Source organism: Brassica oleracea, chromosome C5 (genome assembly GCF_000695525.1).
Source record: "Brassica oleracea var. oleracea cultivar TO1000 chromosome C5, BOL, whole genome shotgun sequence".
Taxonomy (NCBI): domain Eukaryota; kingdom Viridiplantae; phylum Streptophyta; class Magnoliopsida; order Brassicales; family Brassicaceae; genus Brassica; species Brassica oleracea.
Genome location: NC_027752.1, coordinates 21076207 through 21088580, shown reverse-complemented (window position 1 = coordinate 21088580; position 12374 = coordinate 21076207). Strand labels below are relative to the sequence as shown.

General features: G+C 37.4%; 1 protein-coding gene across 2 annotated transcripts; it reads left to right on the top strand.

The window, feature by feature from the left end:
* The first annotated feature begins 1435 nt into the window (after positions 1 to 1435).
* LOC106293323 lies at positions 1436 to 3242 on the top strand. Of its 2 annotated transcripts, none has more exons than XM_013728989.1 (2): positions 1436 to 2367; positions 2731 to 3242. In XM_013728989.1, exons 1-2 carry the CDS (start codon positions 1600 to 1602, stop codon positions 3118 to 3120), a joined length of 1158 nt encoding a protein of 385 aa, XP_013584443.1. In that variant the 5' UTR covers positions 1436 to 1599; the 3' UTR covers positions 3121 to 3242. The 2 variants fall into 2 exon arrangements, with proteins under 2 accessions (XP_013584443.1, XP_013584442.1); XM_013728988.1 differs by having other exon boundaries at positions 2728 to 3242.
* Positions 3243 to 12374: the final 9132 nt, after the last annotated feature.

Genomic DNA, 12374 nt, shown 5'->3' with positions numbered 1-12374 from the left:
AGCTCAGTCTACATAATTTTCTAGTATTTATGTAACAGTGGTTATATGAAATCCTAACGACAAGGAAAAATTTGATGTATGTCCTCAATTTGAACTATTTTTTTATTCGTCTTTCTTATCATTTATTTACTGTATATCATCATCACCATATATTTAAAGAGCATCTCCAATATATTATTCTGCTTTTATTTTAAAGTAAAATAATTTTATAATATAATTCAATTTTATTTCATTTTCATTTTACAGTGAAAAATAGTGTAGTGAATGAAAATAAATGCATTACTCCATTTATAGGCTTGTGGCGACGCCAACCGGCCGAGGAAGTCACGTCTCCTCTCTCAGCACTTCCGTGAGAGCATCACTCACATCTCCATAATGAATCCTATCCGAACCACCTACACCACTTCTACTGTGAATCCTCTTAGATTCCCGCGAGCTGGGTTTTCTCCTGGTAGTCATCGTGTCACAGAGCTAGGATAGAACGAGCTAAGAGAAGAATGCAACTAAAGGTATATGGCTGCAAGTTTTATAGTCTTAGAAACATCGCGATAAGGGAAAATCATACCTGAATGACATAGATAATATCCCACGAAAATTGACAGAGGATCTTGAAAGTGTATCTCAACGGGAAAAGAATATTCAAAGAGGTCTCGTTCTTAACGAGGTTATCATTGAAACCCATCAAGCACTAAGGGACAAATGTTGGACCTAGTTCATGGCCCAGTGACAGGGCAGGCCCATTCTTTGAGAGACCCCGATTTTGACCTCGAGCATGGTTGAGGACAATCTGAACCTAGCAGGTATTACCTCTAATATCGACCTAGACTTCACCTTTTGTTCATCAGCTTTAGTTAATTCTTTCTTGTATTCGATAAATCCTTGTAACCCTTAGTGTTTCAACTTTGATATATAATTCCATTTTTATCGACTTGAATCTGATTACATCATTGTGTTTGAAGATATTAATGTGCATATAGTTCTTTTTCCCTAATCTTTTACATACAAACATTACCAAATACCTAGTTGTACAGTAAAAATATATGATACAAATATGATACTGAACAAAAAAAAACAAAAAGTGTAAATTTTATGGAACATGACCCATTTGCTCTCTTTTTGAATATGCTACATATTTAGAAATGCTAGATTCACATAAGATTTTCTGTCCCCAGAGAGAAATAAATGAATGAATAATTGAGAATTTTATATGAAAAAAGAAGAAGAAAAAGAACAAATTTAATTTAATGAATGAATGGGATAGCTACTTAGATTTTCTATTTTCCCTTTTCATTTGGCTCCCCATTTTGCAAGAATTGTCCTTTTATTGCAGTACGTACAAAGATTTTGACCAGTCTTCTCACTCACATGAAAACAAATCAAATCAAATCAAATAAAAGTATCCCTAAAACATAAACACTCACTAACAACACTACACCTATCCCCACCCCAAGACAATCCCTTTCTTCTCCCCCTTTCTCCAACACCTACTACCAAAAGCCTCAATTTCTCTCAAAAACTAATCTCTCTCTAGTTCTTTTTTTTTTTTTTTTGAACTGAACCTCTCTCTAGTTCTTGAACTTTCAAGATTTCAAGATTCACATGGCTGACAAAAGTGGTGGGCTGGCTATGATGAGAGAGTACAGAAAAGGGAACTGGACACTGAATGAGACGATGGTGCTCATTGAAGCCAAGAAGATGGATGATGAGAGGCGGATGCGGCGGTTCATCGGCCTTCCGGCGGCGGAACAGTCACATGATAGCCGGAGTAGTAGTGGTAATAAACCGGCGGAGCTACGGTGGAAATGGATAGAAGATTTTTGCTGGAGGAAAGGTTGTATGAGGAGTCAGAATCAGTGTAATGACAAGTGGGACAACCTCATGAGAGATTACAAAAAGGTAAGAGAGTATGAGAGACGAAGGGTAGAATCGTCTTTTGCCACGGAGTCTTCATCTTCAGCTGCTGCGGAAACGGGGACGTATTGGACGATGGAGAAGAGTGAGAGGAAAGAGAGGAACTTACCGAGTAACATGTCGCCTCAAACATACCAAGCGCTGTTTGATGTGGTAGAGAGTAAAACGCACCCTTCTTCGACCGCCGCAACCAATGTAACCGCAGCAGTCGCTGCTGCAGCAGCAAGTGGAAATGGTTCAGGCGGTGGACTACAAATCCAAAAAATGATACAACAACAACAAGAACAAGGTTTAGGATTTGTTCAGAAACATCAAATGAATCAGCCTCACGTTTTATTACCTCTTCAGCCGCCACCACCACCCCCACTTCCACCGTCTCAAGCGCTGCAACCACGACCGCTACTTTTGTCACCGCCTCCACCGCCTTCCTTTCATGCGCAGCCAATACTGCCCACAGTAGGTACCTTCTTTCTTTCTCTTCTTAACTTCTAGCAATATTATATTGCAAGTTCAAAAAGAAAGAAAACTTCTAGCAATATTGCTCTAGTTAAGTTTGCATTTTTCTTAAATTAGACAGCATTAAAACGTCGACATGTAATTTACCATTAGTATACGGATGGACCTTAAATTTATCAGTATACAATTTAATTCATTTCTTTTGAATTTATAAAGTTAATGTTCTTCTTTTATTTTACACAAGTCATAAATAATCACTTTATTATTTTCAATAAGAAGAATATTTCATTACATTATTAATAACTGATATTGACAAGTATTTTGGTTGGGATTATACTGGAAATATAAATATTTTTGAAGAAGGATACTAGCTCAGATTCTGATACGAGTGAGCATCCAGACACATCACCGGCGAAGCGAAGAAAGACAATTCCGACAACAACCGCCGGTCCAAGCGGCGCCGGCAGAGGTAACGCAGAAACGGAGGAAGGTGAGACTGTAGTGGCTGCTGCGTTTTCCAGAAGTGCGTCTGTGATCGCAAACGCGATAAGGGAGAGTGAGGAGAGACAAGATCGGAGACATAAAGAAGTCATGAGCTTAGAAGAGAGGAGATTGATGATCGAAGAATCAAATGTTCAGATTAACAGAGAAGGGATGAATGGATTGGTGGAAGCCATTAATAAGCTCGCGAGCTCCATTTTCGCTTTGGCTTCTTCTCGCCATAATAATCAGCATCAAGGAGGTCCATCATAATATCATAAATTTGTTAATTTGATTAGGGAAGTGATTTAAGTACGTAAATTGCTATTTAAGTTTTACTCTTTAAATGAATTTGTGAATCCATGCAATATTAATTAAAATATGATTGTTGATTACTACTGTACCTGGTTAAATTAGAACTCTCATAAAGAATGCGATATGTTTTGAGATAAGTTTTGATTTGATTCATAAAATATGATTATGACTTATGATATTTTATGTTTCTATAGAATAAATACATCAAGTTAAGGTGCTTAGTAAATTTCTTGTTTAAGTAGGTCAAGAAGACCATTCTTGTTTAATTAGGTCAAGACCCTATCTTAATTTACTTAATAGTTTGAAATGAGTTAACTACATTTTATTCGTGCATGATAAGAGGTTATACAAATTAAAGTATCTGTGATTTGGACCGTTTGATAGGTTGTCCAAAAAAATTGCACTGACCAATTTTTAACCTACTTAGACCTAAAAGACTTAGATCGGAGTACGTGGATATCTAATTATGGACCTAATCATACAATTAAAAAGAAAAGCTACGTGTATGAGAGCTTTTGGGAATGGAGAGCGTGAGAATGAACGCGCATAAAGAGGATCGCGTAGGGAAGCATTTAAGTGAGAGAGAAAGTGGTCAAAGTGTGCAGAGAGAGCAGTCAAAGGAAGGGGAAGAGTGTGGAGGCCATTCTTGCGAGTATTATTGGTTCCCTTTCTCATTCTTCTCTCTCTCTTCAATGCATCAAAGCATAGTGTCATGAGTTGTGACAAAAACTTCTATTTTAATACAGTTTTTTTTTTGCAAAAATTGTTTTTGAACGAACATGGTGTATTGAATATAGTAATCCGGGTCGATGATAAACGATGTGAATAGTTAATTTTAGCTTTATAACAAAGTCCAGAAGACGTACATTTTCGCGTACTCTCTTAACATTATAAAACTCAGAAGCCATCCTATTGTACTTTGAAAAATGAAGAAATTGGACACAAACCACATACATACTCCAACCACTGCACAGTTAAAATTTCATATCTTAGTGGGTTTTGGTAGGGTTTGAAATTAGTTGAAATAACTTGAGAATGTAAAAATGATAGAATTTGTTACTGATCTCGTTAGGCAATAGCCTGTATTTATACAACGTAAAGGATCCTAAAGTGATAAGGATCAGGACTAGTTACATCCTTATCCTTAGTCTAAGTAGTCATTATCTTAAGATATAGTAGTTATCTCATTACCCCCCCCCTCAAGTTGGAAGTGTGAGATTTCGAATACCCAACTTGGACATAAGATCTTCAAATGAAGGCCGAGGTAAAGCTTTAGTAAGTATATCGGCAAGCTGGTTCTTTGATGAGACATGAGTAGTAGAGATGAGCTTAGACTTGAGAGCATCACACACATGATGACAGTCACACTCTATATGTTTGGTACGTTCATGAAATACTGGGTTAGAGGCAATGTAGATTGCTGACTTGCTATCACAGTAAAGTTGCATAGGCGCTGGATGCTGAACGCCGAAAGATTGTATAAGACCCTTCATCCATTTTAGTTCCTTGACAGTTTCAGACATTGCACGGTATTCGGCTTCAGCGGAGGAAAGAGAGACACAGTCTTGTTTCTTTGGTCTCCATATGACCCGAGAATCCCCAAGGAAGATGAAATATGCGCTTACAGACCGGCGAGAAGTGGGACAACAACTCCAGTCAGAGTCACAGTAGGCACTTATCTGAAGCGAGTCATTAGCTTTTAAAACAATTCCTTGGCCAGGACAGCCTTTGAGATACCTAACGACACGAATAGCTGCATCCCAGTGAGGTAATAGAGGTTTCTGCATAAATCGAGCAAGAATATGAACAATGTACCCGAGTTCAGGTCTTGTGTTAGTCAAATATATCAATCGACCAACAAGACGTCTGTACTGGTGTGCGTTGGCAAGGGGACCCACTGCTTTAGCCAGCTGATGATTAAGTTCAACTGGAACTGGAGATGGCTTGGCGCTAAGAAGCCCTGCCTATGCTATTATATCAAGTGCATATTTCCTCTGTGACATGTAGATAACAGAGGCATTCCTCGCAACTTCGAACCCAAGAAAGTATTTAAGAGTACCAAGGTCTTTCATACGAAAGCAACGATGGAGGTAGTCTTTGAACTCTTGAAGAGCAGTAGTATCATTGCATGCTATGATAAAATCATCAACATATATCAAAATATGTATACAGACTGAACCGCGAACCTTGGAAAATAGTGAATGGTCTGCGTAGTCATGAGAGAAACCAAACTGTGTAAGGGCGGTTGTGAGCTTCGCGTACCAGCAGCGTTGAGCTTGGCGAAGGCCATATAAAGATTTCTTGAGGCGACAGACTTTGGTCGGATCTGAACATGTAAACCCCTGAGGTAGCTTCATGTATATCTCTTCTTCAAGATCTCCATGCAAGAAGGCATTGTGAACATCCATTTGATGGACATACCAGTTTAATGCTGCCGCAAGTTTCAAAATAAAACGCACTGAGGCGAGCTTTGCAACAGGGGCAAAAGTTTCATTGAAATCTTCTCCCTCGGTTTGATGATTTCCCAAGACAACTAGACGAGCTTTAGGTCGTTCGAGAGTACCATCGGCATTATATTTGTTAGTGTAAAGCCATTGATTGCTAAGAGCCTTCTTTCCTGGAGGCAACATTGTGATATCCCATGTGTTAGTAGCATCAAAGGCATCAATTTCTTTTCCCATTGCATCACACCATATTTTAAGCTTTACGGCTTCTTTGAATGATCGAGGAGGATCATCGGCAATGATAGTAGCCATGAAGACGCGATGCTTGTCTGTAAATAATTCATCAGAGACATAGCTAGAGATGGGATAAGGGGTGATACCTGAGGACGTTCGTTGAGGACCAAGATCAGTCGAGGAGAGAGCATGAGAGAGTTTATTATTATCAGTAGTCTGAGCAGAGTGTGAGACATAGTCTTTAAGTAGTATTGATGGAGTTTTTTTGTCCAAGTCCTCTTCCAAGAATCTCTGGAGTACCCGAAGACGAGCTTTCTGCAGGAGTGGGTACAGATGAGCGTCGGACAGGTGATGATGGTATATGAGAGTCAGCTATTGGAGGAGGAACAGAGGATGAAGTAGTATCAGGTACCACATCTGAGGTTGTTGTTGTATCTGTGGTTGGTGGTATGGCTCTGGGAATTGCCATCGTAGTAGGATCTATAGTCGAAGTAGGTAGGATAGGAGCTTGTTGCGTGGAGGAGACGTCTTGAGGTTCTGAACTCCCCCTGGAAGGTATATTAGGTAGTAGCCAGTCATCGACAGCAGTATCATAATGATTAAGGGGTGGAGAAACATAGTCATCAGTGTCAACTCCTGGAAACTTTGATTCAGAGAATGCAACATCACGGCTTGTAAAGAAGTCCTTAGTCTCGAGATCATACAGAGACCACGCCTTCTTGCCATACGGATAGCCTACAAATATGCATCGCCGGCTTCGGTCACCAAACTTATCTTTATCACGTGCTTTGCGATGAGCAAAACACAAACACCCGAAAACACGTAACTGATCGAGATCTGGTTTCTTTCCAAATAGAAGTTCATAAGGTGTTTTGCCATGAAGAACCTGAGATGGAGTGTAGTTGATTAGGTGTGTTGCAGTGAGGATGCTTTCTCCCCAAAACGTAGACGGTAAGCGAGCCTGAAACAAACACTCTCGTGCTATGTTTAGTATGTGTCAGTGTTTCCTTTCCACACGACCATTCTGTTGTGGTGTATCCACACACGATGTCTGATGGATTATACCATTTTGTCGAAAGTATCCAGATAAGACCATGAATTCAGAGCCATTGTCTGTTCGAATCTGTTGAACTGATCTACCAAATTGTTTCTCGCAAAGAGCAAAGAAGTTCCTAAGTAAACCCGACACTTCAGACTTTTCCAACATCAAATATGTCCAGACAGCGCGGGAGTAGTCATCAACAATGGTAAGAAAGTATTTGTCTCCACGGGAAGAGGGGGTTCAGTATGGTCCCCAAACATCGCAATGTATTAAAACAAATGGTGCCGTAGCTTTATTTAAACTTTCAGGAAAACTAGAACGAGTTTGCTTAGCCCTAAAACAAATTTCACAGGACTTTTCTTGTTCAGAATCAAAACACATTTTGTCTAGAATATGTAAGGAAGATAAAACACGAAAAGATGGGTGTCCAAGCCTCCTATGCCACAGTTCTGAAGTAGAAGCATTCTTATACTCAGTCCGATGAACACGTGCAGCTTTGACTCCCGTAAAATAATAAACTCCCTCACGTTCTTCACCCGTTCCAATCAGGTCTTCGTAAAATGGTCCTGCAAGACACGTAAAGTATCAGTAAAAATGGCTATACAGCATGTTTGCTTTAGTAAGCGAGAGACTGATATAAGAGTGCAGTTAAAGTCGGGAACATATAGGACATCTCGTAAGAAATAGTCCCGACTAAGCACAAGAGTGCCCTTTTTAGTAGCACTGGACATACGACCATCTGGAAATTTTACTGATGATGGTATAATGTCAGTGATATCGCTCAGAAGAGCCAAGTCCCCTGTCATATGATGAGAGGCGCCCATATCAATAATGACATCGGTTAACTTAGTTTTACCCGACAATCTTTCAGTAGATATATTGGTTGACCCAGATGTTTGAAGAAGCTGAGCTATTTGATCGTTGTTGAGAGATGATTGCGATGGTGTAGTGGTCGTATTGTTGGAGACAAGTCTGGTGGAATTTGAGCAACCCCGTCCTCTGTTTGATGAGTTTGATGAGCGACCACCACGGCCACCACGTTGACTGGATCCTCCTGTGTTTGTCTTTTGTTGTTCATACCACCAGTCTGGATAACCATGAATAGAAAACACTCAGAGTTTTCATGTCCTTTGCGAGAACAATGCGTGCATGTCCGGTTTGGATCACGAAATCTTGTTATAGCAGCTGAAGACTGTTGAGTTTGTTGAGAGTCATTGGTAGGTGTAGTTGAGTGAACCGAGAATCCTATAGCCTCTGTTTTGAGTTCCGTTGAATGAGAAGTATTGTTATGCTGTTCCTCTCGAATCACAAGTGAGTATACATTGTTGATTTCAGGTAAGGGATCTTCATCAATGATCTGTGATCGAATGGTGCGGAAACGAGATTCGTCAAGGCCAAAAAGAAATTTATGAACACGGATTTCTTCACGTTCGTTCTCAATATTAGACGCAGCATCACATAAACACGGTCGAGTTGTTTTGAGGTTGTCGAGTTCCTCCCATAGCTTAGTTAGACGTCCATAGTAGTCGATAACAGACTGACCATTCTGTTTGCAGTTGCTAATTGCATCCCGAAGTTGATGTGTTCAGACCCCGTTTGTAACGGAGAAGCGGCGCTTGAGGTTATCCCAAAGCTTATGTGCTTCAGGAACAAAGGATACCGTGGATCGTATCTTTGGGTCAATAGACGTGCAGATCCAACCCACGAGCATTGAATTAGTAGTAAGCCATCGAGAAAGCTCAGGGTCGCTAGCTGGTTTTGGTATTGTGCCATTGATAAACCCGAGCTTCTGCTTCGCTTGTATTGAATTTGATAGCTCCGTAGCCCATTCTGTATAGTTATCTCTTTTCAACAGAACAGAAGTGATGAGAGCACCTAAGTTATCTGATGGATGAAGGTAGTACGGTGAAGAAGTAGTAATATCTGCAGGTTTTGCAGGAATTATCGTAGATGAAGTAGAAGAATTAGTATCAGCCATGTTTCTTGAGTGTCAGGAAACGTCATTTTTAAAAAAAAATTAGGGTTTTCAGATCTTTTGCTCTGATACCATGAAATAAGTAAAAAGGATAGAATTTGTTATTGATCTCGTTAGGCAATAACCTGTATTTATACAACGTAAATGATCCTAAAGTGATAAGGATCAAGACTAGTTACATCCTTATCTTTAGTCTAAGTAGTCATTATCTTAAGATATAATAGTTATCTCATTATTAGTTCTCTTAATTATACTTTCAAAATCTAAATTGTACTTAATGGAAAACAATAAGTCTAAAGTTAGACCTGAATAACCATGTTTCATTTACATATATTGTCAATGCAGATCCTATAAACACACGTAAGGTCAATCCTTTGAATATGATAGTTCAATATTTTATTTGTTAGTGAAAAGAGGAAATAGAAAGAAGAGTGAATGTGTGGAATATACCTAATTAAGGTCCAAATTAGCTGAATGCCCATAATTATGGATAACCCAAAAAGGAGTAACTTTTTGATACTGTGCGGACGAAAATATCCTCATGGTTTATCGAAAACAAGTAACTCTAGATTTATCAGCTAAATATTTACGTAGCAGGTAACAATCTACATATCAACTAACATATCAACTAATAATTTCAGTATCATCTAACAATCTATGTATCAAAGAAATGTATCGACTAACAAATCATATATCAGTTAATGAAACTATTAACAATTAATTAGTTATCTATCAAATAGCCCCAAAACTATTTGTAACAGCTAACACTTCGTGTATCGATTAAGAATCCATTAAAATCTAAATAATAGCAGGTAAGTAATAAAATACCTACTAACGTATATATTATCTAAAAGTTGATTGTGAGTCGAAATTAGAAACATTGGAATTGGGATGAGATAATAAGATTAGCATTATGGATGTCAAAAGAATCAGAATAAAAAAATAAAGATTTATGTTGAATTAGAAGATGATTTGAAGAATCTATACGAGAGATAAAGAGATTAGAACACATAAAAGGAGAAAAGTAGAAAGATAGAGATAAAGATATTATAGTCATAAAAATATTAAAAAGAAACAAAGATATATGGCAAATTATAAAGGTTTTTGGGTGCATTCTTACCGATTACTCTCGAAAGAACCGATGAAGGGTCACGACAATAAATCACAATGGGCCAATTTCAGAAGCAATATAAATATATAAAATATAATTAGAAAGAAAATGAAGTATACTGTTGTAATCTATGGCCAAAAGTGCTTCTCTTTTTCTCCCCCACACCCTTCAGATGCAGCTTTTCTACAGTGAAAGTGAGCTGTGTTGAAATAATGATCATAATATTAAATAAAAAACATTTTAGATAGAGACCTGTCCGTTACGATACACTAAATTGTACCTGAAATCAAATCTACAAGAATCTTATTATGTGATTTAAAAGGGATTATTGAGACTGATATACAGAAAAGGACAAAATGTATGTTGTTAGGACTAGAGCGTTAGGGTATCATTCAAGTTTAGATCGGATATTTGAGTTTTTGGGTATTTCAATATAAGATCTAAAACCTGTTTGGATATATTTATATATTAAATCAGATTCAAATACTTTTAATCCGCGTTCAATTATTTTGAATATAACCGAATATCCAAACTTTGTGATGACCTTGTGAAAAAACAAGAACAAACTTAGTCTTCTTTTGATCTTCGTGATTCACGTCGTCTTTTCTTCGGATACACGCGGTTCACATGTCTTTTCTCTGATCTGAATTTCAGTTAAAGTAACTAATTGTCATTCTTTAGTTGTTCCCTGCAAATTCTATGTTTGGAAGAAGGAACATGAATCTGTTTCTTTTGTTGCTCCAACTCCAACAAGTCACATAATCATTTTAATTAACATATTATCAGTGAGTCATCTTTTTTTTTTTAAACCCTAATTTAGGGGGTCTATGTGCAGTAGTACAATATATATATATATATATTATCATATATATATATATATATATATATTATCGTTATCAGATATTCAAATTTCTCTAGTTCAATACATAGTCGGACATTTTTTTTATCGGGATTCGGGTTCGGATTTTAGAACTGGATATTATGTCTTCCCCTAGTTACGACTATTAACTTCGGTGTATACATTTATATTATTAAAGCAGAATTCCAGTGAGAACAATTTAAACTCAAACAAATTAGGCCCAGTTTCGAGTTAGCTCATGTGTTTTTAAAGCCAATCAGAATGGATGTTCAACCCATCCAAAGCATCTTGATAATCAATAACCCTAAAGACAAATAAATGATGGTAAAATAATAAAAAAAACCGTTAAAAGAAAATACTAATATTTTCTTTCAGACAAAATTTTTAAAACAAAAAGATAATTTAAAATAAAGAATTTTTAAAAAAGGTAAATAGATTCTTGAATACAAACCTCTAGTGTTTTGGTATGTAGTCTTTCGATCGTGGAACATCATTTGGATGTTTTCCAGAGCTTTTCTCAATCGATTTCTCAAGGCCGGATTTTCAGTGCTTCAGTTCTTATTCGAACAATTCGAATCGTTATAATCTCATAGGATTTCACATGCAAAATAAATGAGAGAAAATAGATCTCGATAGTTAGTTCTTGAAAAAATAATCAGATTTGACGGTTAACTATTAATCAAAAAGGAAGACATAAGATTAGATTTACCATTTTGTTGTCTTCTGAAAATTTTTATGACTTTGTTGAATAGATCGGAAAGGTGAAGTCAATATATAACCTTCTCCAACTAATCTTTTTTAACACAGATGGCTTCAGATTCGACATGCAAACATTACTGAAATGAAAATGTTTTGATATGCATGTATCGATGACAGAGATTTGTAAACATAGAACTAAGGGGGGCTTATTGTACTAAGGATTTGGAAAAATACTAGAGATTTCATATATGGTGGGATTTAGATGGGATTTAGATGAATCTATTTGGATTTTAAGGATTTTATCAGGGGTTTTGGTGAGGGATTTGCTAGACTTTTAAAATAATAAAAAAAAATATTTCCAAAGATATCTGGCCAATTCGGGCCAAAACATAAGAAGCTTGTGAAAGATGGTTTCATCATCAGGAAGCCGACAAAGATCCACTCACGTTCCAGAGAGAAAACTTTGTCTGACCATGTTTGAGGCCAAGAGAGTTAAGAACAAGGCTAGCCGAGAAAGGAAACATGCCCGTAGAGCGGAACGACTTGCCAAGGGCCCTGGAGGAAACATTCCTGCCGCTGCACCGCCTGCTCAAACCGCATAAGTCCCAGCGATAAGGTCTAAGAAGTGAAGAGCATAAGCTTTGGCTCGATAGTCTTTTGGCATAGTTTTTGTGATTCAGCTTTGTCAAAACACTTTATTTGCGACAAATATAAGAGAACCTTTGTCATTATTAGTTTTGTCAGTAGCACGCGCTGTGTGTTCAAGAACAATAAAAATGACCAGAATTTGTGAAAACCACACAGAAAATGTAATCTATTTCAAAAAATCATTAAAAATAACAAATACT

Excerpts from the sequence above, each read along its gene's own strand:
- LOC106293323 (XM_013728988.1), top strand. The coding sequence starts at position 1,600 with ATGGCTGACAAAAGTGGTGGGCTGGCTATGATGAGAGAGTACAGAAAA. Across the intron at positions 2,368-2,727 it reads CGCAGCCAATACTGCCCACA|AAGGATACTAGCTCAGATTC; the intron begins GTAGGTACCTTC and ends ATATTTTTGAAG.